The sequence below is a fragment of the Corylus avellana genome, chromosome ca1 (genome assembly GCF_901000735.1).
Source record: "Corylus avellana chromosome ca1, CavTom2PMs-1.0".
Taxonomy (NCBI): domain Eukaryota; kingdom Viridiplantae; phylum Streptophyta; class Magnoliopsida; order Fagales; family Betulaceae; genus Corylus; species Corylus avellana.
In genome coordinates, this window is record NC_081541.1 from 41,537,195 (window position 1) to 41,560,684 (window position 23,490).

The following is a 23,490-nucleotide window of genomic DNA, read 5'->3' on the forward strand; positions in this document are numbered from 1 at the left end:
GCATGTATTGGATAAGAACCTTTTTTTTTTTTTTTTGACATGTCCACACACCAGGGGGATGGGAGATTCAAACTAGTGACCTCTGTTTCATGAGGCATGGTCTTTAGCCAATTGAGTTATCCATTGGGGACGGATAACAGCCATGCTACATGCACTTTTAAGTGCTTATTTCGTTTTGGGCTATTGTTAAGAAACTCACTCTTTTCTAGATTTTAGAATCTTCCTTCCGCTCTCTTTTTCTTTTGGATCAGAAGTGGAAACAAGCATCTCTTGTAACTCGTTTCCCGTATTCAATTAGAAAAAAAGAAAATGTGTTTTCTTCCTAACGTGACCGACCCATTGGGGACGGATAACAGCCATGCTACATGTACTTTTAAGTGCTTATTTTGTTTTGGGCTGTTGTTAAGAAACCCACTCTTTTCTAGATTTTAGAATCTTCCTTCCGCTCTCTTTTCCTTTTGGATCAAAAGTGGAAACAAGCCTCTCTTGTAACTCTTTTTCCGTATTCAATTAGATAAAAAGAAAAAAGAAAATGTGTTTTCTTCCTAAAGTGACCGTAAATATCACAATTAAATTATTAAATTTTGGATTAAATATTGAGTTTTACTAATGTGCACTTGATCAAAGTGAATGCAGCATTTTCGGGTGGGTAATTGATGAGGGCACACCCGTCAATTCACTCGAATCAAAAGCTTTACAAATTTCGGTCGCCTACTCTTCTTCGAAGCCTCTTTTTGTTTCTCGTCAAACACACCTAACAATGGCTCAACCAGGCCAAATCCCTATGAACCACCACATGGTGTACCCTACCGTACCGGTACCCGTATCGGTACCCGTACCTGTACCTGTGCCCGTACTTGGATCCGAACCCGGACAGTCCTCAGCACTGAAGCGTCGCCGAGAGGAAGAGCTTCCCTGGGCGGTGGCGGCGGGGGAGGAGTCGGCGGCGAAGCGGCGGGCGAAGTTGGCGCAGGACGTGCTATTCAGAGTGGTGGTGCCTTCGAGGCAGATCGGAAAGGTTATCGGCAAGGAAGGCTGCCGAATCCAGAAGATTCGCGAAGACTCCAAAGCCACTATCAAAATCGCCGATGCTATCGCTGTAAGCTTTGGTTCTTCTTATTTTTGTTACTTATGTTTTTTGAATTTTTAGTGTGTTCAGGTTAGGGTTCTGAGGGAATTAGAGAAAAAAAAAAAGTTGAAAACAATAATGGTTTGTATATGGTGTATAAATTGAATGGAAAGATCACAATTTTAATCTAGAATTATTGTTTTGTGGTGAATTTTTTTGGAAATGTTGAGATTTTGATAGAGGTTAAACACCTTTACCTGGCTATTTGGAGACTCTAGTTTGTGGTATGGCATTTTGGAAAAGCATGGCTATTTGTGATCATTTATGTTTTGTAGCATTTTTTTTAATGTTCTATTGCTTATAGTTGTTATTCTCAACAGTAGTACCATTATGTTTCATAAGGTTGACGGAGAACGTGAAAAATGCAACATTAGCCACTCGCTTAGCTGTGGAACTGCTAAAAATGTCTTATTATTATTATTATTATTATTATTATTATTATTATTATTTTGGAATTGAAGGGAGAGTATTAAACAACCAAATGAGATGATTAGACTAATTCTACTTGTTGACCGGTGGCCGCGGCATTTAATCTGTATTATGTTTTGCAGCGACATGAGGAGCGTGTAATTATTATAAGTTCTAAAGACAGTGACAACACAGTTTCTGATGCGGAGAATGCACTCCAGCAAATCGCCAGTCTAATACTAAAGGTGATGTGTTTTGTGGTGACTCAACTTGAATAAGCTTTATCCAAAACATTGTTTTAACTGTATTAATTGCAATTATGTGGTGGGTTCTTAACATTTTCTGTAATTATTGTCTCCGCCTTCAATTTTATTTGAGATTGATGCATGGGAGTGCTTTTCCATAAGATGTATTATGTGATTTTCCTTTCTCGATAATGTGCATAGAGTTTGATGTGGTTAAGTATTTTTCTAGCCTTTTCGTACGTGGCTCCTTAATTTATTTAGTTATTGACATGGGTTTTACCAATGAACAATTTTCTGTGTTATCACTGGGAAAGTGGTTTTAGTTAGATTCTTATTCTAGACGTAATCTCAGCTACCAAAAATTGTTGGAATAGAATTCATGAACCATGGTATAAGGAGCTTAAGCATGTATCACAAACACTAAATCTGGTGGACCAATGGATACTGCGATCTCACTTAGGTGGCCAGCCAGTCAGTCTCCAAAGTGGTGTATTCACTTTGGTGCATGTAATCACTCACAAATCATGTAGATCTGGATCCGACTGCATTGATGTGAATGCGTATATCATCAATGGTGTTTTTCTTAGCAGGATTTATGGAACTCTCTTTCTGCAAACTAATAGCGAAGGTTTGAAGCACTTAGATCCAAGACTCTCTTGTAGTAGGCAACAACCAACCACTTTCTTGTTCCTGGATTCTTGCTATGTCAGAACTCTTTATTTGCTGGTGTGATCCTTGTTTCCCTGATGTTTGCGTAAAGTCCTGAATATATATGTGTGTGTGTGCGCTGGTGTGATGCTTGTTTCCCTGTGGTTTGCGTAAAGTTCCTTAATATATATGTGTGTATGTGTGTGCTCGCGCTCGCGCTCCTACTAACTAGGTGGTTTCTTTTGTATCCTCCATGTGTACTTAGGGGTGCATATGTATAATCATAATAATAGGAAGGAAACTTCAAATCCATTAGGTAATAGTCCATTAAGAACTTTTTATACTACTATTTGGAGTTTTCATAAAAAGTCGAGTATGTTGAAAGTAAATTGAGCATGAACTTATATTTATAGAGACACAATTGGGTTTTATGTTACAAATTGATCTGGACTCCTGGGTTGTCTCAACAGATGATTTCCAAATTGATGGATGAGTATATTCTTGAATAGTCTCTCTTTGTGTACTTGGGTTACCCTTCTGTTGTAATGACCCATGAAAAGTGCTAACCATATATGCACAATTACTTCAAAATGACTAATCAAGTTGCAATTGGAGCTCCCAAGAATCACTTATGAAGTCCGTACCTAATAAGGAACCAATATGGGACTTAGAACTCATGAGCTCCTTTATAATCCATCTATTCCATGTGGAAAGTTCGTCTTTTCAATTTAAGACTAACTTTTTGGGGTGTCACATATGCGCTTTCTAAAAAGATTGAATTATTTTTCCAAAAAAAATAATAAATTCTTGAATAGCATCCATCGCATTCCAGCAGCCCTTGGATTTATGTTCACATGGGATAATGAATGAAAGTGTTTGGACCTTGTCTTATCTTAAATAGAGAAGCATCTTATTTTTCAGGAAGTAGCTTTCGTTGTTTGTACTTGCTGTGTCCACAGCCACTGTTGTTAAGTTAATAGCTGGAAGACCTGTGGGCTTGGGTTTTGTAACTTATCAAAAATCTGTCTGTCAAAACCTTTTTGATACTGTGCTGGCTCTGATGAAATAAATGATTTTCCTTGTAACAGGAAGATGATAGTAGCAGTACAGAGACGAAAGTTGCTGCAGGACATGTGGCTGCCAATACAATAAGGCTTTTGATTGCTGGGTCCCAAGCAGGTTGTTTGATTGGGATGTCTGGTCAAAACATTGAAAAATTGAGGAATTCGTGTGGTGCTACTATTTCAGTTCTTGCTCAGAATCAGTTGCCTTTGTGTGCATCTGCTCATGAATCTGATCGGGTAGTTCAGGTGAGCTTGTCTGCTGTTAATGTTGAACAGAACTAAAATGATGCACCTAGTGCTAAAATCAAAGTAATCTGTTGTTTAATTTTGTTCCGACAATGAGATTATAATTTGCTTTATCTTATTCATGCCTAGTTATGCCTTGATTGTTTCTTTCAACTGCTAATCACAAATAATGATTAAGATTCATGTTAAATTCAGATATCAGGTGATGTTCCTGCGGTATTGAAGGCTTTGGAGGAGATTGGTTCTCAACTAAGGTCTTACACTGAATTCTGATCAGCAGTACTTCATCTTTTAGACTTTTATTCAGAGTGCTTTTTTTTGGAAATTAATTTGTATAATCATTATCAATTCCATGTAATTTAGGGAAAACCCACCACGACAAGTGATTTCTATTAGCCCAGCATACAATTATGCTGCAGTCAGACCACCCCAACCAGTTGTGGACCCAACTTCAGGTTATTAATATTTTTCCATATCAAATGACTTTGTGGTTCAACTGCCATGCTTGCATTTCTATCGAAGTTTTTAATATCTTGACATAACGACATCATCTTTAGGACAACCAATCTTGCAGCTGATTATGTAACCTTTGAGATGATGATATCGGAAACACTGGTTGGTGGGTTGATCGGCAGGTGCGGCTCCAACATATCAAGGATCAGAAATGAGTCTGGAGCAATGATCAAGGTAGGCAGATCTTAAATTCTTAAGGTTGTGAGCTTTTAAAATCCTTAAGCTGCACATTGTCCATAGATCTGTTAGGAATGTGCAAGAGCAACAAGTTACTGCTTGCTGTTTCTGTTAAAGACCTATTAACGATTGCTTCAAACCAAATCTTGGCTGATGAAAATATCTCTACTTGATTTGAGGACCTTTTGTTATTTATTGGTTTCAAGTTTTGAGGTTTACCCAATTCCAACCATTACAAATCAATTTTTAGTATATGGAATAGTTCATGATTACATATTGCTAGTGTTGTATGAGATGTGCTTACATATAATGTAGCTTTATTTTTTCTGTATTCTTCTTCTTAACTTAATAGAGGACTTTTGCATTTGTTTCAACATTTAGGGTTTTCTATTTTTGCAGGTTTATGGTGGGAAAGGTGAACAAAAACATAGACAAATTCAATTTGGTGGTAGCGCGCAACAGGTAATCCATTCTTTTTGGATATGATAATTACTAGTTAACGCAAATCAGAATCCTCTAGAATTCTTAGGTACTCTACCTAATACCATCAGAAAAGGTGATCCAAAAACAAACAAAACAAAAAAAAAAAAACTACAATGTCGAAGGCATCCTATCATTATGTACAGCATGTGTTGGGGCCTGGGCTTCCTAATGGTGCAGCCACTTCCTATGCTTACTGGTAGCCATAGGCAAAGGAAACCCTAAGGAGTTGGCTCAAGTGGTATAAGGGTTTTGGTGGCATCATCATCAAGTCTAAAGTTCGAATTTCCTTGGGTGCAAACAATTTCCTGGTGCCAGGCTCACTGGCGAAGTCAAAGTCATAGCTGAACCATGTGGAGGGGACAAAAAGCCTTAGCTCCAAAGGAGGGCCCATCTACCCTCCAATTTGAAAAATTCTTCAGACAGTTTTTCTTATCTACTAATTGATTGGTTCCTTATTATATTATTTTAATTGCACATGATCCCAAGTTTATGTCTTTCTTTGTCTCAAACCCCCCTTAAGAACTAGATTTTCTGCTGTGGAAAAAGAGAGATATTTTAAGATAGTAAGTAATGAAAGATATCTGACGAAAGAATTTAATCTCCTCTCACCCACACGGTTTCTTATGTTGAAGGGGTTCCCCTTCTCATATGAATTATGATTTCTTTTTCATATCCTATTAGAAGATAAAAAGTGGAAACCATGCAGAAGGATAATCCATTTTCTCAAGGACTAAGAAAGGTTCAGAAAATTATTCCCTTTTCATTGTGTTATTTGATAATAGTTTGAGTTGCAAGAGGATGTCTTTGCAGTTGTTATTAAGGGGGCAAATAGACCACTAAGAACTTTCATTGTTGGTTTAAGTGTTCTATTGTTGAGTAAGAGATTCTTGTAGTATAATTGCTTGATTATATTCTAATTATATTAAAAAATGTTGCGTGAAATACATAAATGTTGATTATATTGTGGGAAATAGCTAATATTGATATCTTGGGGAAAAAAGAGAGTGGGCTTTCTTTTTTCCCTAGAAATGAAGATGCTGAATGATTTTTTTTTTCTTTTTCATATAGAATATGGATATGTATAATCTAGGTTCTCAATTTGTTTTTTTTTTTTTTTTTTTTTGAAACTTTTGGATGCTTAACAGGTAGCATTGGCAAAGCAGAGGGTAGACGAGTACATATATTCTCAGTTGATACAACAAGCCAGCGCTCAACAGTCAGCGTAAATATCCTGCCTTTCAAAAGCTACTTTTTCTTCCATTTGGTTGTTAGGTGTAATAGCATATGACATAATTTAAGGCGTTGGGTATGTAGGTAGTAGCTAAAGAGCTGGTCTTTTTTCATTTGTTGATTTTCCACTTCTAGACTCTTGTAGCTCTTGATGGGACAATTATAAACCTGTGTAACGCAGACTAGGTTGATGCAATCACAAGATTAGTGAGGCAACCTCTGAAAATCTGGAATATGAGATAAAAATTTGGATGATGTCTTCCAACATTGATACAAGGTGTAGCTGTAGACTAACAATGATGTTGGTCTCTTTTTCTCTGTGGATATGGTGGATGTTATGTCTTGTCATGTAATTTAAAGGTTTGCTGTGTACTAGGTGTAATTTTGGGTAGTATATTCTTCATTTCAAATGAAATAGATAATATCCATTTCATAGTCAAAATTTAAAGCTGGTACATCTAATGGTTTACATAATTTGACATTATTTAAATTTTTTAAAAGACGTATAAACATTGACTTTATACATACCATTAGATGCACAAATTTTAAATTCTTAACATGAAATGGAGAGGATCGTTTCTTGGTATATTGCTGATCAGGTATTATATGGCTCCGTGAGTCACGATTTGGTTATGGTATTTCAAATTTTTGTGGAGGATATTTATAAAGGAATTAACATAATGAAGAAAAGATGCATGTCTGAAAAAACCATGTTTTTTTTTGACTGACCTCGTTCCTTGGGTGCATTGAAAAAGCTAATAAACCTGTTTTCTCAGTTTGCAGAGTTGATGAAGATGGAACATCAAAGATGTCTTGCCTGTTGTTCAAATAGCAATCTTAATTTCTGTTCCTGATTGAATCCCAACTGTCTAGTGTTTCATTAGTCTTCATCAGTTTTGGTGGCTTATTATCTTTCGATGCAACAAGTGATGGTTGGCTATAAAAGAGAGTTGAATATCAAGGTGTTTTCATTCGACAATGTAGGGTGTGCATAGGAATGTGGTTGATGTGTGATGACTCGACTCCAATGACACGTTATAGACTATAATTTTAGTTGTGTTTGATTAATACTAAGCACATTTCACATGCAATGCTTTGTGCTACTTGATGGATTTTCTTGGTGAGTCAAAGTTTCTTTGTCCGCTTGACCGATGGGCTTGGGGGATTGGATCTCTCCATTTCATGGTTAAGATTTAAAGTTAATGTATCTAACAAGATACATAATGTTAATGTTGACATGTCTTTAAAAAAAGTTGTGTTTCAATTGGAAAACTCAAATGATCTTGTCAAGCATCTACAAGAATCTTTGAGAATTTCTCTATTATCAAACAAGGTTCCAAGCATGTTCAAGGTTGTTTCGAGGATGGTTTTGGAAATGGGTTTCATTGCCTTTTTGCACTTCTCTCGTATGGATGTGAGACAACTTCAGAACCTAAGATTTTTTAAAAAAAAAAATTATTCTTTTGAGCTTTTTCACATTTCAGTGTCACCATGAAGTATTGCAGCAGCCTAAAAACCCACAGCAAGGTTTAAAGTCTAAAGTACAAATCCTAGTATTTTGCTTGCACCAATAAAAAAAAAATGGAAACCATTGATATCACATATATCAAGCGTCAAGTCAACAATATAAAAACAAACAATTATGTCAACTAATATTACAAAATTGCAAAGCCTGCGACTTGATAAGACCTTGTGGCTTGCTCAACTTTGCACGAGTACTAGGATACAGAAGCTGGTCTTTGGGTCTTTAACCCAAACAAATTCTCAAATAATTTAGGAGCCATAGGAGGAAGCTCACTCGGCCGAGGAGCCATGAAATTGACAATCTTTTCATGAACTTGATACCTGTAAAATCATAACACAGGAGAAAAATATGACAAATATATTCAGATATGTATTAAGTTTACCAAAGTACAAAAAATTTTTGTGGGGGAATGAACGATTAACTTACCTTATCTTGCGACTCTTCGATGCACGCCGATCGACTATCTTTCTCTTTTTAGTTTGCAATCTTTTCAAAGCATAAAACGCCGTTTCTGTGTAGAGTATTGAAGTGTCAAAATCAAGGAGTCAGCCACATTGTCTAGCCAGTAATCGTCTTTTTTTTTTTTTTTCCTTTAATTATGGGACAAGTATGCAACTGGTGTTCCCCAAAAACCAAGCTCAATCAGAAAAGTACGAAGAAATTGTGAGCTGCAAGTCTACTTTCATCTAGACTATAAAGTGTCAGTTCCAGAAAACCAATTGTAAGATTCATAGAAATAGATAATAAATGATATTGACCTTGTCACTGAACTCCCTTGAATTCAATGGGAGGACAAGGTAAAGTTTCAGGCAATTATGCCCCATGCATCCATCTTCATATCCGCAGCAATGCTATAAGAATGCCTAGCATGACTCAAGTTATAGAAGTAAAATCTTCTTCCTTTATTTTTTTGCAATGTTCTTCTCTTTTGGATTTTTAAAAGAAAGTAAAACATAAGAACTCGATGTCACAATTCAAATGCACAATCAAAATTATTAGGTATTTTTAAATCCCAAATGCAGAAAACATGGATATACAAATTAGAAGCTGCCACCAAAAAAAATATTTTACCAGAAGATGCTGGGTCAATCGTCTCAAAGAATTCCTTCAGTAATTGCTGGTAAAATTCGGAGTCATCAAAAAGTTCAGGGTCACCATCAGCTTGTACTTCCTAATCAAAGAAAACGGATTTAATAAACATCAAATTATGATGGAAAAAATCATAACTTCAATAATTTTACTCAGTCCACTTTCAAGTGGGATCCTAGAAATTAAAATGAACACCATATAATGAACTCAAGTATATGCATAAAAGTAGATTACCTCTCCCCCAGCATTACCCTCCCCCTCAAGACCCTGCCATCAATATACCAGGCATTAGAATATGCACAAATGTCAAAAAGGATAGCATATTATGAATACCTTGTCCAATTTAGTCTACGTGTTCATGCGAGTGTAAATATGCATTATCTCTTACAGTCAAATGAATAAAGAAGATAATCTTACACTCCCAAATATGCCAACTGTTGATCTCCTCACTTGCATCTGCTTGACCATTCTACTTGGATCTCTCATATAAGCAGCAACTTGCTGACTAATATTCTGTGATTGGAAAAGGAGAATTTAGTGAGCATGTTGAAGATCTTATAGGGCATGTTGTCGGTCCAGTCACAGAGCCTAACCTGATTAAAAGCTTGCAACTTGCCTTTAATAGCAGCAGCACCAGTTGTCACCTGTGTCTTCCTCTGCCATTTATCTATTGATTTGTCTCTGAAGGAAGCTATTCTATAAGATACAAACATGAGTAGTGTCAGTTTACTCAAATTCCCATTAAGAAATTAATCGCACTAGAAGGTTTTTAATGCATGCAAAAGATGAAAGGTTTATACGTACAAAACTGAAATGCAATAAAGCGTGCAAGGGAAGTTGTCAAAGCATGAGCTGTGTATATACAAACACTACTTTCAATGAAGTATGAGTACTTCATTACTAAGATTAAAATAGGGAAGTGGATTGAGTTTTTTTAAAAATAATTAATTAATTAATTAAAATTTTAAAAAAAAAAAAGACACCAAAGTAATAATTTTGCTTTAACTGATAGACAATTTTGCTCCAGTACCAGAGGACTATCATTTCAATAATATATACACATCACAAATAAATTCACCACAATTGTCCACAAACCTCCATAGCATTTAATAACATAGGATGGGATATTCAGTACATACTTTCTTACCAAATGCTTTACTTGTCAAAAAAACCTATTTAAGAACAGAAAATAATTTAACAGGGGAAAAGTTGGCTAGTCTAGAAGCTGACCATAGTACCTCATATGCATTTGAGAAACCCCTGACCAATCTTCATCTCCTTCAACGTTTGAGTTCTTAGAAGCTTCTGAATGCTGGGATGAGTTTCCAGAATTACCTTGAGAGGAGAAATATATTAGGATAATCAAGCCATATCAATAACTTTTCATGCAAATATGTAATTCTTTCTTGAACAGTAATCATGCACAAAAATCATAAAACTTATGAACTACAGGTTTATCTTCCTGTGCCTGAAACTAAATCAATCTCAATAAATAACATTAATTCAATAACAAAGTATTTAGCTGAATTGACAAGCTATTGCTGGTTTTACAATCAGATCACCATTTATCATTAGCTTAATGTTAAACAAGGAAATTAGAAATATCAGTACCCGTACAAAACAAAAAACGATTAAAAGTCCAAAATGGCAGAAGAAACTACTGAAAAGCACACTATATGGTAGATTTGGTAAATTCTCAACTCAAAATTCCTGAATTTGTAAAAGGATTATAACTCACTGAGAGCGATTGAAATTATAATAAGGAATTTGAGATATAGGAAAAAGAATCTGACAAAATACAAAAAGCTTATGGTATGAAGCTTATGAAATAATAAAATACTGACAAAACATGTGCATACCATCAGTGGATTGAGCAATAGAAGGATTCTTCTCGAGCAAAGCCTGTCACAACAGAAGTACCACAAGAGGAACAGATAAAATAGAGTGACAAAGCAAAACTTATATAACCAAAACCAAAATAAATTGTTGGTCACATTTTTTGAAGCTGAATGAACACAAGGTAGGCAAAACAACTTTTTAGAACAGCCCTACCTCTTGTAGTCCCAATAGAGAATCTAAAGTCTTCTTAGATGAGGTGATCAGGTCTGAATATGCTGCATTCACACCCTCATCTGAATCACAGAATGAAGACCTAACTGGACCCTGCAGACAATCCATCATGTTTAGCCGCTATGTTTGAATATAATAGAGGGCCAGAATCAAGTTAAATCAGAGTTAACTTTCACAAAAGACCTGGGGTAGTCTATTTGAACTTGAGAATGCTTTCTGAAGTAAGAATCTGAACTCCAGAGATTTGTCCCAGATAACCTTAAGGAAAAAAGGGGAAAGGAGTGTACCATTGTTTAATAACACTCGTAAAAAAGGGGAACAATACATGTCAATTGGATTAAAAGAATTAGGGTTCGGAGTACACAAACAATAGCCACACCTTTTGGTTTTTCACAGCCTGACCCTTAAGAACATCTTCATCTTTATGACGCTTCAAATCCTTTAAAATATCTCTGAATGAAATCAAAACTCAAAATAAATAGATGACATTTATAAGCAGATATGCATTTATATGTAAGACATCAAGTGCCGGTCTATATATCATGTTGTGTAGTTGAGCCTCTATTTGTCACCAATACTATGGATGAGTTCTCCAAGATATCAAAATCATATCTAAAACTCGCATCCAGCAACTCATATCAATTTTTCTATATCAGTACACAAAATCAAGTGCATAACCAATGTGACAAACAAAAAGAGTCTCACATCTCCTGCCGCTGAAGACCCTTATACTCTTGCTCAAGCTCTTCGATCTCCGCGTCTCCTCCGCTACCTCCCTCTTCCTCTTCAACTTCTTCTCCTTCATCTTCATCGTCTTCTTCTTCATGCTAAAATAAAAATAACAAGAATCATAAATAGAACTTTAACCCAAAAACAAAAAGAAACCCAATTACAATATTAATAAAATCCAATGATGATTGTCAAAATATCTTCAATTAACAAGAATCATAAATAGAACATCAACCCAAAAACAAAGACAAACACACAAACCCAACAACAATATCAATCAAATCCCGGTGATGATTGTTAGAAAAATCATCATTTAACAAGAATCATAAATAGAACATTAACCCAAAAACAAAAACACAAACCCAATAACAATATTAGTAAAATTCCAACTATGATTGATATAAAATAAAAATAAATAAAAATTGCTCACACTTAGATTGTCGTTATCCATGCCATCATCGTCGTAATCTTCGAAATCACTGTCGCTGTCTTGTGCTTTTCTCGACCGCTTCGACCCCATTTTCAAAACTCTAAGAAATTCAAAGAACCAAATTTATGTGCATTAAAAGCCTTTTTCTCCCTAAGTGTTCCCTAACTAACATACACAACTCTAATTGTCAGCTTTGAACATACACAATTGAATTGACAAAGAAAATCGTTAATTCTAATTACCAAAATAACTTCTTTTTTTCCAAAAAGTAATCTTAGAAGAAGAAGAAGAAGAAATCGAACCTTGTTTAGTCTAGGGCTTTAGAGAAAAACCCTAGCTCTCTCTCTCACACAGCATGAACCTGTGAATGTAATTTGGGCTGGGCTTGATATTTGTGGACCATATGGTCTCCATGGAAGAAGGCCCAGGATCACTCTCGCCCAGCCCATTAAACTATTTGACATGCTTGCAATTTAAAAAATAAAAAAAAATAAAAAAATAAATCTTATAATCTTTACCAACATTTTTAATGAGACATCTTTTTTTTCTTCTTATTAGTGTTTCGAGAAAATTTTTTATGTTTTTATAATTTACCATACCCTATAATCTAGAATATTATAATATAATAGGGGTGTTAAAGCAATTGCGCGTAGGTGATTAGTGGTTAACCGCAACAAGCAGTTATGTAGTTATTGAAGATAAACCGCTAACCATTTCTCAAGTAATAGGCTGTTCAGGTCTCTTTTAATGTTTTGAGCCATCTTGAGGCCTCTTTTTGAATTCTATCTTAGACTGTTTTGAAGATGTTTTATTGTTTTCATGCATAATATTTAGGGGTGGGTGTGAGTCAAATCAGGCCGAGTATTGGTCATTTTGGATACCCGACCCGCAACATGCAGGTATGGTTTTTTATACCTGAGACCCGGCTACAGTAAATAGAATCCACTGGTTCTCGGGTTTTGCAGGGCGGGGTTAGACGGGTTGTGCAGGTATTATTTCCTTAGCATTTTTTAGGTGAGAGAGAGAGAGAGAGAGAGAGAAACCTGAAGGCTGGACAGCTAGCTGATAGTTGCTCTAACCCAAAAAAAGAAGAAGAAGAAGATAGTGAAGGTGTGCGGTGTTTGAGAAGTGAAAGAAGGAAAAACAAAAAGAAGAAGAAAGTCGAGTGTGCGGTGGCTTAGGGTTTTTTATGTTTTAAGGTTAAAGGGTGCAGGGCTGAGGGGGGCGGGACGGGTACCCAGGTTGGTAAAAAAATTATACCCAAGACTCGCACCACCTCGAACAGGTAATCAAGTACACAACTTGGATCTGCGATTTTAACACTAAAATCCAGTCTTTACGGGGCGGGGCAGATGGGTCAGGTATTACAGGCTTTGAACTTTTGCCCACCCCTAATAATATTATAAACTGGTTATCGGTTGTTAACCGTTTTCGCTAGTGTAATTGGGTCTAGGCTATTATGCGTTGCGGTTATACAACGGTTAGTTGTTAATAACCATTTCGCTTGTACACTCTTATAATATATGATATGTTTTTTTTTCAAAAGAATTGGTAAGTAGCATTACTCAATATGTATATTTAACAATTGAGCTTAGACTCAAAGGCCTTGGGCTGATAACATAAAGGTCTACTCACTAGAAAGGCTAAAAAGACTAAGAGTCTCGTGCCTATACACAACAATTGCACAACTACAAGTCTATGGGCTCATTATGTGGCAATTAAATAAGGAGTCTAATATAAAAGATGACCATCTCCAAAATGAAAAACGAAACATAAGTGCATCAAGACGTATCATATTTGCTATGTATTTAGACAATGTTAGAGAGCATAATTGAAACATTTTTTATTTACATCTTGATCTTATACGGTATTATTTAGATATTACCATTTGAGGATTGCCTTTGAAGATGATATTGTACCTAAAAAAAAAAAAAAATGATTTTTTTATTAATGCGATAACCATGAAATTCTTTTTGTTTGGCAAACAGTAAAATCTACTTAGGAGTGAACCTTTTCAAATCCCATATATTATAATTTTGAAATGGAGATGAAGTATTTTACGTCAAGAGTTTGTTTTATAATATCATATTATTTAAAATTTAAAAATGACATCGCACCATATTCACCGCTTGATAACATATAAACTATTATATATTTATATAAACTAGCATGGTTTTGGTCATCATGGGAATAAGATCAGCCCGGCTATTATAGTGGTCAGGTGTGCCGCAAATTCGCTCGAGGCTTATCAAAGAGTAAATTCTCGGAAAGATGGAGCTGCCACTAAGGTAAACACATATGATTTTAGATGGGAAGCCTCTAATAATAACTTTGTGAAAATAAATTGAGATGCCGCTGTGGACAAAAATAGAATGAAGATAGGTGTCAATGTGATAGTTAGAGATGGGATGGGAAAGGTTTTGGCAACTCTGTCATCGTCAAGAGATCACATTACCGAGCCAAATATTGCAGAGGCACTTGCGGCATTGAGAGCAGCCCATTTATGTCATGAACTTGGATTTTATAAGGTAGTTCTGGAAGGAAATGCTTTCTTAGTAGTACAAGCACTGAAGAAAGATGGAATGAATTGGAGTCGCTATGACACACCTAAATGGAGTAGCCCATCGCCTTGCGAAAGAAGCGTTATCTCTCATCGTGAAACAAGGTTTCATTGAAAAAGTTTCATATTGTATTTCAGATATAATCTCTATAAAGCGTTGTGCTTAATGTTGTTTAACAATCTATAATAATCACTCTATTCCTTTTCAAAAAAAAAATATATATCGTATCCTTTTATATGGCTGCCCGTATTACATACAATTTGAACAATCCAAATCTATTTTCATCAACAACAATATTATCCTCGTACTTCCAATATTTTTAATTTCTACCCTCGATTCGAATCTATTTAATATAATCTATCAGACCGTTAATGTGATAAATATTTAAATGAAACAAAACAATCCCACATTCGTCCCACTATATGAGACGTGTCACAAACCAGGACATAATTACAAACATGTATCCTTTTTAATTAGTGTTATTTGACCAAGCCTAGCTTTCTCGAGAACCAAACAGAAGCCAGATCGAGTCGAATAAGGAAAACGTAAACATGTGACATGACCCCAAAAAGAAAAACAACCCGCACGTGCAATCATGGCCGAGCAATGCAGTGGGACCCACGTGTCGCATGCACACGTTTACCAAGCAAAAGCTGTAAAGATTCTCGAGTTTTTCTTTCACCTCTACACGTGCAATCACCGGCATATCATTGTGGTGTATATATCGTGCGCATGCACGTGCATGTTGCCAAAGAAAATTCTCTCCCTAATCAAGGGATGAGATCGTGGGAAAGTTGATCGGACGGCGCGGAGTGGATTTTGCGGTTCTTCGTTTTCGAAGACTATTTATGGGAACGGGGAAGTGACAATTGGGATGAGACTTTGAGCCAAATGATTAGAGCTGGGTTTGACTAAAAGTTTCTTTGACCGCACGTGAGGCACAGGTGTGTCTTGCTGTACTTGCATTGTAAAGAGGATATGATATAATAAGCATAAATAAGTGAAAAATATGCTACCCAAGAAAATATATATATACACACACAAATAGACATTTAAAAAATTTATGAAAAATGAGTACAATATGTACGTCTTTAAAACACTTAATTTTCATATGTTTTTTTTAATAAATGCTAAACTTATCAAGTTTTTAAGTGATATGTTACCATCCCACAAAAGAAGATGACACATTTTTCAAAATGGGTAATTACATTTTCTCCATCAACTACAACGTCTTGACATTTTTTGCTTATGAACTACCAACTGTGACACCCGACCCCCATGAATTACTATTTTGTGCTCAAAACTCTCATTCCGCCAGTCAAAAGCGTTAACTCAAACGATCTACCCATCATTTTGCCCCCATGAATTACAATTCATTATCACTTTGTCCCCATGAACTACAATGCAGTGTCACTTTGCCCCCATGAACTATAATGCAGTGTCACTTTGCCCCCATGAACTACAACACATTGTCACTATGATCGTCTGAGTTAACGCATTTGACTGACGGAATTGAGGTTTTTGGCACAAAATAGTAGTTCATAGGGATCGGGTGTCACAGTTGGTAGTTTATAGGAGCAAAGTAAAACTACAATGTCTTGGCACTTTCCTCTCATGAACTATCAACTGTAACACCCGACCCCATGAACTATCATTTTGTGCCAAAAACTCTCATTATGTTAGTCAAAGGCCCATTCCGTCAGTTAAATGCAATAACTTAGACGATCTACCCATCACTTTGCCCCCATGAACTACAATTCATTATCACTTTGTCCCTATGAACTACAATGCAATGTCACTTTGCCTCCATAAACTACAATGCAGTATTACTTTGCCCCCATGATCTATAATGCAGTGTCACTTTACCCCCATGAACTACAACACATTGTCACTATAATCGTCTGAGTTAACGCCTTTGACTGACGGAATTGAGGTTTTTGGCACAAAATAGTAGTTCATGGGGGTCGGGTGTCACAGTTGGTAGTTTATGGGGGCAAAGTAAAAAACTACAACGTCTTGGCACTTTTACCTCATGAACTATCAACTGTAACACCCGACCTCATAAACTATCATTTTGTGCCCAAAACTCCCATTCCATTAGTCAAAAGCCCATTCCATCAGTCAAATGCGATAACTTAGACGATCTACCCATCACTTTGCCCCCATGAACTACAATTCATTATCACTTTGTCCCCATGAACTACAATGCAATGTCACTTTGCCTCCATGAACTACAATGCAGTGTTACTTTGCCCCCATGAACTATAACATATTGTCACTTTGATTGTCTGAGTTAACGCATTTGACTGACAGAATGAAGGTTTTTGGCACAAAATAGTAGTTCATGGGGGTCGGGTGTCACAGTTGGTAGTTCATGGGGCCAAATTGAAAAACTACAACGTCTTGGCACTTTCCCCCCATGAATTATCAATTGTGACACCCGACCCCATGAACTACCATTTTGTGCCCAAAACCCCCATTCCGTCAGTCAAAGGCCCATTTTGTCAGTCAAATGCGTTAACTTAGACGATCTACCCATCATTTTGCTCCCATGAACTACAATTCATTATCACTTTGTCCCCATGAACTACAATGCAGTGTCACTTTGCCCCCATGAATTACAATACATTGTTACTTTGATCGTCTGAGTTAACGCATTTGACTGACGAAATTGAGGTTTTTGGCACAAAATGGTAGTTCATGGGGGTTGGGTGTCACAGTTGGTAGTTCATGGGAGTAAAGTGAAAATACATTATAGTTTATGGGGAAAAAAAGTAATTACCCCTTTTTAAAATAATAGATTTCATTGAATAGTTACACATTATTTAAAAATCAACTTTTGAAGAAAAAAAATTGGTAAATGTAGCATTTTTCTAATAGAATATGTGACATATCTCTAAAACTTTTGATTTTTACGGGTACGTGAGAATCACATGCTTTAATGACATATATTAATTTATTAGATTGCGTGACTTGGGTCGAAAGAAATCTCCTTCCACCCACTTCACTTTTTCTTAAATATTTGTTGACAATAAGACGTTTTAGTCATATATAGCTTGCTTAGGATTTATTTTTTTAGCATGTGATAAGATCCATTCCATTCTTAATGGAATATGAATGGAGCAAAATTTAAGAGAATTTTATTTAAACAAGTCTTTAAAGCTGTGTCACCTGTTTTGATGCAAAGACACCAACATCCATGTGTCGTTCACTTTGGGGTGTCCTCGATCTACCATTTTAAGCCATAAAATACATAGAATCTCATTGACTGTGTATAGAAAAGCAAAAAGGCTTGAGATAGCTAGTAGGGGAAGCTTTAAATGAAATGTTTGTGATATGATTATGAAAAGAATAACTCTGTAAAGGATACGGAAGGCATATATGGTCTAGGATAAAAGATGGGAACTTTTTAATGTTTTAAACTTACGATGAATATAAGTCAAGGCCATTTTTACTAGTAAAAATAATTTTTGATAAGTAAAGTAAAATGAGGGGTGCAACACAAGGACTTCCCATTTTTACTAGTAACAATAATTAAGCCATTTTTACCTATATATATATATATAAAGAAGTAGTTAACTTATAAAGATATAAACTAATTACTTTAATTTAAGAAAAACTTCACTTATTTCCTAAATTATCATAAAGTATTAAAATTTGCAATGTGTCAGCTCCTTAATCCTAATGAAAGAAACAAAAATAACCAAAATGATCCGTTTATTCAAAAAAAAAAAAAAAAAAACCATTTGACCCATAGTTGCATGTGTGCCGTGGGTCAATCATCAGCCCCCTTTTAAGTTTTTTTTTTTCCTTTTTTTTTAAAAAAAAAAAAACATTAAATTTGTCAATTAAGGGTATATTTGTATTTTTTAAAAAAATTTACAGAACAATATGAAACATTTTACTTATTAGCCATTTGAATTAACGAAAAACCCTAAGGATAGAGAGAATTAAAAGGAACTGATACATCGAATACACATTATAAAGTTTGTAAAGCATGAAAGTTTCTCTTTATGTTAACTAAATCTTGATCCCAATATTAATTAAGTGAGAACAATATAGAAAGTAATAATGATAACAACCAAACAAAAGGGAAAAGACAGGATATACCTATGTAACATAATAATCTTCCAACGTTGTATAATTTCTTTACAGGAACCATCATGACCAACGTCATTATCTCTTCTTCTCTTTTCTTTTGAACAAATCATAGCGTCTCATGACTTTTTTTCTACATCCTTCCGCGGGGACAACATGACAAATTATACTACTTTTGTTGGAGGAATTGTGTGACCATGAAGGACAAACATCCGTCTACTTTAATTCTCTCACAAACTCTCTTAATAATTTGTCGGTGATCATGTTTTAGCACCTGAGGTAATAAATATAATGTAGATAAACACCTTAATTTGTAGGAGACTTGTAATAAAAGTTGTAAGAATAATGCTATATTACTATACATACACATCTCTTATATCACTTTTATATCACTGGGATGATATAGCGGTACACATCAACTCTACGATCAATCTTTATTAAAATTAAAAAAAGAATAAAAATTCAAAAGTCGATGAACACTGCTACATCAACCTAAAACTATGAGAGTGATATGAAAGATGAGTAGTTAGAATCAGGGTGCGTTTCACATTACAATTTCATAGATAAAAAGGGTTTTTAGGGTTTTCAAAAGTTTGGGATTTGAAAACACAAAAACTTATGTCTTCAAATCGTAGGTAATAAGGTGTTTTTTTGAAAACACACAATTCTAAAGGTTAAACTGGGATTTTAAAAGTTAAACCGCGATTTTACCAAACCCTTTACGATGTTTTTAAAAATCATATTTTTAAATCACAAATCCAAAACAGACCATTACTCAAGTTGTAATATTCGTAACACACATATAAACTAGTAGGTTCCAATAAAGTAATGTTTTTCTAAATTCTAATACTATTATTAGAAACTCCCATTAATTATTATGAAAAAGTAGTTCATAAAATTGGATTCTCTCTTCTTTTGTTCAAAAGAAAAAGTAATCTTATAATATCTTTGAATGTAAATCTGTGTCTCTCGTTGTTAGGATCTCCTTCGTAGACTCCCATGATAATGTCGATTAAAGTGGATTAATTGAGCTGTATAGATTATCCGTTTTTAGGAAGTGTAATGCTAATGCATGTTTGAATCTCTCACGTGCGGGGGAGAGCCTCGTACGGACGCGAGATGGGATCCCATGATTGGAGGAGAACACGTGGGACAGCTAGCAATGCACGTGGGGGATCTAATCATATATATGCCGACCAACTCCCTTATTTTCGAATCATCATGCTAAGTTCTATGCCCCACTAGGGGTAGATGCACACACTCATATGTCCTACAACTAGGACAATTACCCACAAATAAATATAAATAAATAAATAAAGTACTATATTAAGATAATCATTTAATATTAACCCAACAAATAAAAAAGAACCCAACAAATAAAATATATATATATATATATATATATATATATATATTGCATTATTAATTTATTATGCTAGCTCTTTTCATTGCAAGCCAAAGGCTACTCTAAAAGTTTGGTACATATTACTTCCTTTAGGTCCTCTTTCTCAATGCATAAGCCACAAGTTTGCCTTTGGTGGTATGTAAGATAACAGTTTTATTGTGCGTCTTTATAACATTTGGTGTAAAAAAATTGATTTTTGTTTAGGAAATTATGCCACATAGGCTTAAGAGAGATAGGAGAGATGATCCTCCTATCCCAAAGTCAATGTGCCGTGATCCCTTATATCATTTGACGGTTATTGTTTTTCAGTTGGGGAACAACGCTATATAGGCTTTAGAGGATGATAACTGATTAATAGAATTACTTGTACAATTATTATCTTTTTTTAGAAAACTGCATATACCCATTATGCAATTTACAATATCCTTGCTAAATTATTAATTGAAGTAATTTAATGTTACATATCATCCCCTATTCTCTCATCACCATCTTCAAATTCTATGTCGCGTGGTCTTCCATAACACTTAGTGCATGAAAATTGACACATAAAGCTTTAGAGGGATAAGGGGAACCATCCCCCATCCCCAAAAGCCTATATGGCGTTGTCCCCAATAGTATTTGGTGTATAAAGATTGATTTTTTGGCTGAACGATCATGCTACATAGATTTTTTAATTATTTAATTACTATTAAAAAATAATATATTTAATTATTTAATTAATATTTTAACAAATTTTATATTTTGTTAGTGACAAGATTTATGTCTTGAGGAGATACACAATTGGCCAAAATGAAGTTAGTAATGTAATTGAAGCTACTCCTTTTTTTTTTGGTTGCTCCAATTGTTCATTGAGTTCCTTATTAATGAGCTAAAAAAGAAAATTGTAAGGAGAAATTCTACGTCCACATATGTATTGATTGATGACACCGACATTTTCTTCTGTCTTATTGGTTGTTGTATCTCCAACCATTTGTGCTGGGTTACATAGCATTTTCAGAGCTGATATCTCTGTTATTTTCAAATAGTATATTGGTATTTTATTATTATTATTATTAATTATTATTCAAGAGTTGCTTGAAATTGCAAGCAATGGCAAATCTAGCCTATATAGATTTACCATTGTCGTGGATTTTGTCATTCTACAATCTTCTTCTTCTTCTTTGAATTAAAAAAAGAAAAAATTCTTAAATTCGTACATGTGGTTTGATAGAGTTTGTAACAAAATAATTTTTTAGGATTTTAAATAACAAATAACTCTATCCATACAAATTTCAGCTTACTTTTTCCTGACAAGATTATTATAAAATTACATAACTTTAAAAAGTTATAAACAAATAAAAAGAAAAAAGGTTTGGGCGGTATATCTATGAGAGTGGCCGACAAAGAAAGCTGAATTTCTTATTTTCTAATTTTTAATATAAAATTTTAATTTCATAATGACAGCGTTGAAAAAATATCCAAAATTTGTATGAAAGGATGTTATTTGGTTATTTAGTAGACTGCTATAAATTGATCATACAATTCTAATGTCGTGACAGTAAGGATTAGTCTTTGTTTTTCTTTTACAAGTGATCCACTAATGTTTAATTTTTAAAGTCACATTATCAAGCTATATGATAATCATATAACAGTCTAATAAATAGTATTATTCTTTGTCAAAATAGACAATTTTTTCCTAAAAAAGCCCATAACAAATGAAAAAAAAAAAAAAAAACTTGAGCCTTTGTTATGAGCGTCTTGATAGAAATAAAATTTAACATCAAACACACTACTAAAAAAGTAATACTACATCCTCAACTTCCAACTCATTTGATTAAAGTGACAATAATTGGCTTTTATTAAACAAATTTAATGGTTGATGGGCGCCACATCAACCTAACGAGATGGGTGTCAAGGTGTAGAATAAAAATTGAGCATTTGAAATTAGAGATAAATATAAAATTAGTCAATGTGATTGACCTAATTAAAAAATAATTCAAAAGTCTATGTAGTTGGCAGAAATAACAAATCACTTTCTAAAGTTAATTTTCGTTTAATAAGTTAACGATACTTTGCTATGTCATACTTAATAAAAATTAAACACGTTTGTTTTAATTTTTGAATATTTGACTAATAAATTAAGTGGGTTTCAGGTCTCGGAAAACAGAGCAAATTAATTGTCAAATGTGTGTATTAATTAATGGGAATTAAAGCTGAAATGCGAGTAGGATTTGCATGTTCCCTTCACAATTGTAACCTTCACGTGAATGATGATGATGATGATGGATGTGCGCGGGCATGAATCTCCGCCATTATGATGAGATCATGATTTTCCCTGTGCGCGCGCGTGGGGAAAACGTGCACGCCCGTTGCGGACGCGCTTCGTCTATCCGGTCAACCGTCAACGCCAGTAAAGTCGCTTTATAGACAGATTGGTTATAAAAACCCCTGACCGTGGTGAAAAAATAAAAAATTAAATAAAAATAAAAAAATAAAAAATACGAATCTCGCTTTGTCCATGAGAATCCCAGAAAGAGTGAGAGAGAGAGAGGATCCAATGATTGTAGTGAAGTGCGTGGTCGGTTAAGCAAAGACAATGTGACACGCACGAGTGCAATCATGGGACCACGTGTTGCCACATGGCTAAACACGTCATGTTGGTGCACGTGAACTTGTGCATGTTCCCCACGTGACCCCCACTCTTCCCTGTCCCCGCAAATTAAATTTGAAATTTCAGTATTGGTTTTAATTACGTCATGTTAAGTCATTTGTTTATAGGAGTGCAAATTTTATTTTAGGAAAACTTCACTTTTGCTCCTATAAATTTTTATTTATTTTACAAATTCTCTTAAACTTTTAAATATTTAACTTTGGATCTTTGAACTTTGAATTACTCTTAATTATGACCATTCCGTCAATTTTAACCGTTAAAATTACAAAAAAAAAAAAAACTAAAATATCTCTGATTTTCATTATTTTTTTAAATAAAAAATTTTTGGAAGTTGAAATTTTATACAAAAGTCAAATATATAAATATCATGTAATATTTAAAATCTGACCGAGCGATTCACATTAAGAGAAATTCAAAGTTCAGGGGTCCAAAGTAAAAGATTTGAAAGCTCAAGGGGGTTTGTAAAATTGGGTGTAAATTCAGGGGGCAAAGTGAAGTTTTTCCTTTTAATTTTATTTTTTTATACGAGTGCAAATTTTTATTTTCTTTTTTTATTTTCATTTGTTTATTTATTGTTATTTTAATCTCAGTTAAAAATAAGGAATAATGTAAAATCAATCCTTGTGATTTCTATCCATGTCGTATCAAAGAGAATAGAGATGTCCCTTAAATATGCGCACAAAAAAATTTTTAAAAAAAAATTAGTTTCTGAAATTAAATTTCGCTAAAACATTTGCCAGATTTTATTAGGTGCCATATCGACGCCAATAAAATGGCGACATGTGCCATT

At 34.6% G+C, this 23,490-nt stretch overlaps 2 protein-coding genes across 3 annotated transcripts; one reads left to right on the plus strand and one right to left on the minus strand.

The window, feature by feature from the left end:
• Nucleotides 1-737: 737 nt before the first annotated feature.
• Nucleotides 738-7,246, plus strand: LOC132167616 (uncharacterized). Its single transcript, XM_059578625.1, has 9 exons — nt 738-1,099; nt 1,681-1,782; nt 3,519-3,740; nt 3,936-3,994; nt 4,104-4,195; nt 4,315-4,427; nt 4,830-4,892; nt 6,059-6,135; nt 6,920-7,246. The coding sequence occupies exons 1-9, from the start codon at nt 761-763 to the stop codon at nt 6,930-6,932; spliced, it is 1,080 nt and encodes a 359-aa protein (XP_059434608.1). The 5' UTR covers nt 738-760; the 3' UTR covers nt 6,933-7,246.
• Nucleotides 7,247-7,716: 470 nt separating this feature from the next.
• Nucleotides 7,717-12,342, minus strand: LOC132190342 (uncharacterized). 2 transcript variants are annotated; one of them, XM_059605315.1, is made up of 14 exons: nt 12,289-12,342; nt 11,987-12,086; nt 11,533-11,654; nt 11,207-11,279; nt 11,011-11,085; nt 10,810-10,920; nt 10,617-10,659; nt 9,996-10,092; nt 9,351-9,453; nt 9,175-9,270; nt 8,992-9,024; nt 8,740-8,839; nt 8,095-8,179; nt 7,717-7,988 (listed from the first exon to the last, which is right to left on the minus strand). In XM_059605315.1, exons 2-14 carry the CDS (start codon nt 12,074-12,076, stop codon nt 7,862-7,864), a joined length of 1,155 nt encoding a protein of 384 aa, XP_059461298.1. In that variant the 5' UTR covers nt 12,077-12,086; nt 12,289-12,342; the 3' UTR covers nt 7,717-7,861. The 2 variants fall into 2 exon arrangements, with proteins under 2 accessions (XP_059461298.1, XP_059461289.1); XM_059605306.1 differs by lacking the exon at nt 12,289-12,342 and having other exon boundaries at nt 11,987-12,272.
• Nucleotides 12,343-23,490: the final 11,148 nt, after the last annotated feature.

What these genes read in the sequence shown, in the direction of transcription:
- LOC132167616 (XM_059578625.1), top strand. Translation starts at nt 761, where the DNA reads ATGGCTCAACCAGGCCAAATCCCTATGAACCACCACATGGTGTACCCT. An exon ending in AAATCGCCGATGCTATCGCT is followed by an intron (nt 1,100 to 1,680) that starts GTAAGCTTTGGT and finishes TATGTTTTGCAG; the next exon opens with CGACATGAGGAGCGTGTAAT. An exon ending in GAGATTGGTTCTCAACTAAG is followed by an intron (nt 3,995 to 4,103) that starts GTCTTACACTGA and finishes CATGTAATTTAG; the next exon opens with GGAAAACCCACCACGACAAG.
- LOC132190342 (XM_059605315.1), bottom strand. Translation starts at nt 12,076, where the DNA reads ATGGGGTCGAAGCGGTCGAGAAAAGCACAAGACAGCGACAGTGATTTC. An exon ending in AGGCTGTGAAAAACCAAAAG is followed by an intron (nt 11,086 to 11,206) that starts GTGTGGCTATTG and finishes TTTTTCCTTAAG; the next exon opens with GTTATCTGGGACAAATCTCT. An exon ending in TATTGCTCAATCCACTGATG is followed by an intron (nt 10,093 to 10,616) that starts GTATGCACATGT and finishes TCTCCTCTCAAG; the next exon opens with GTAATTCTGGAAACTCATCC.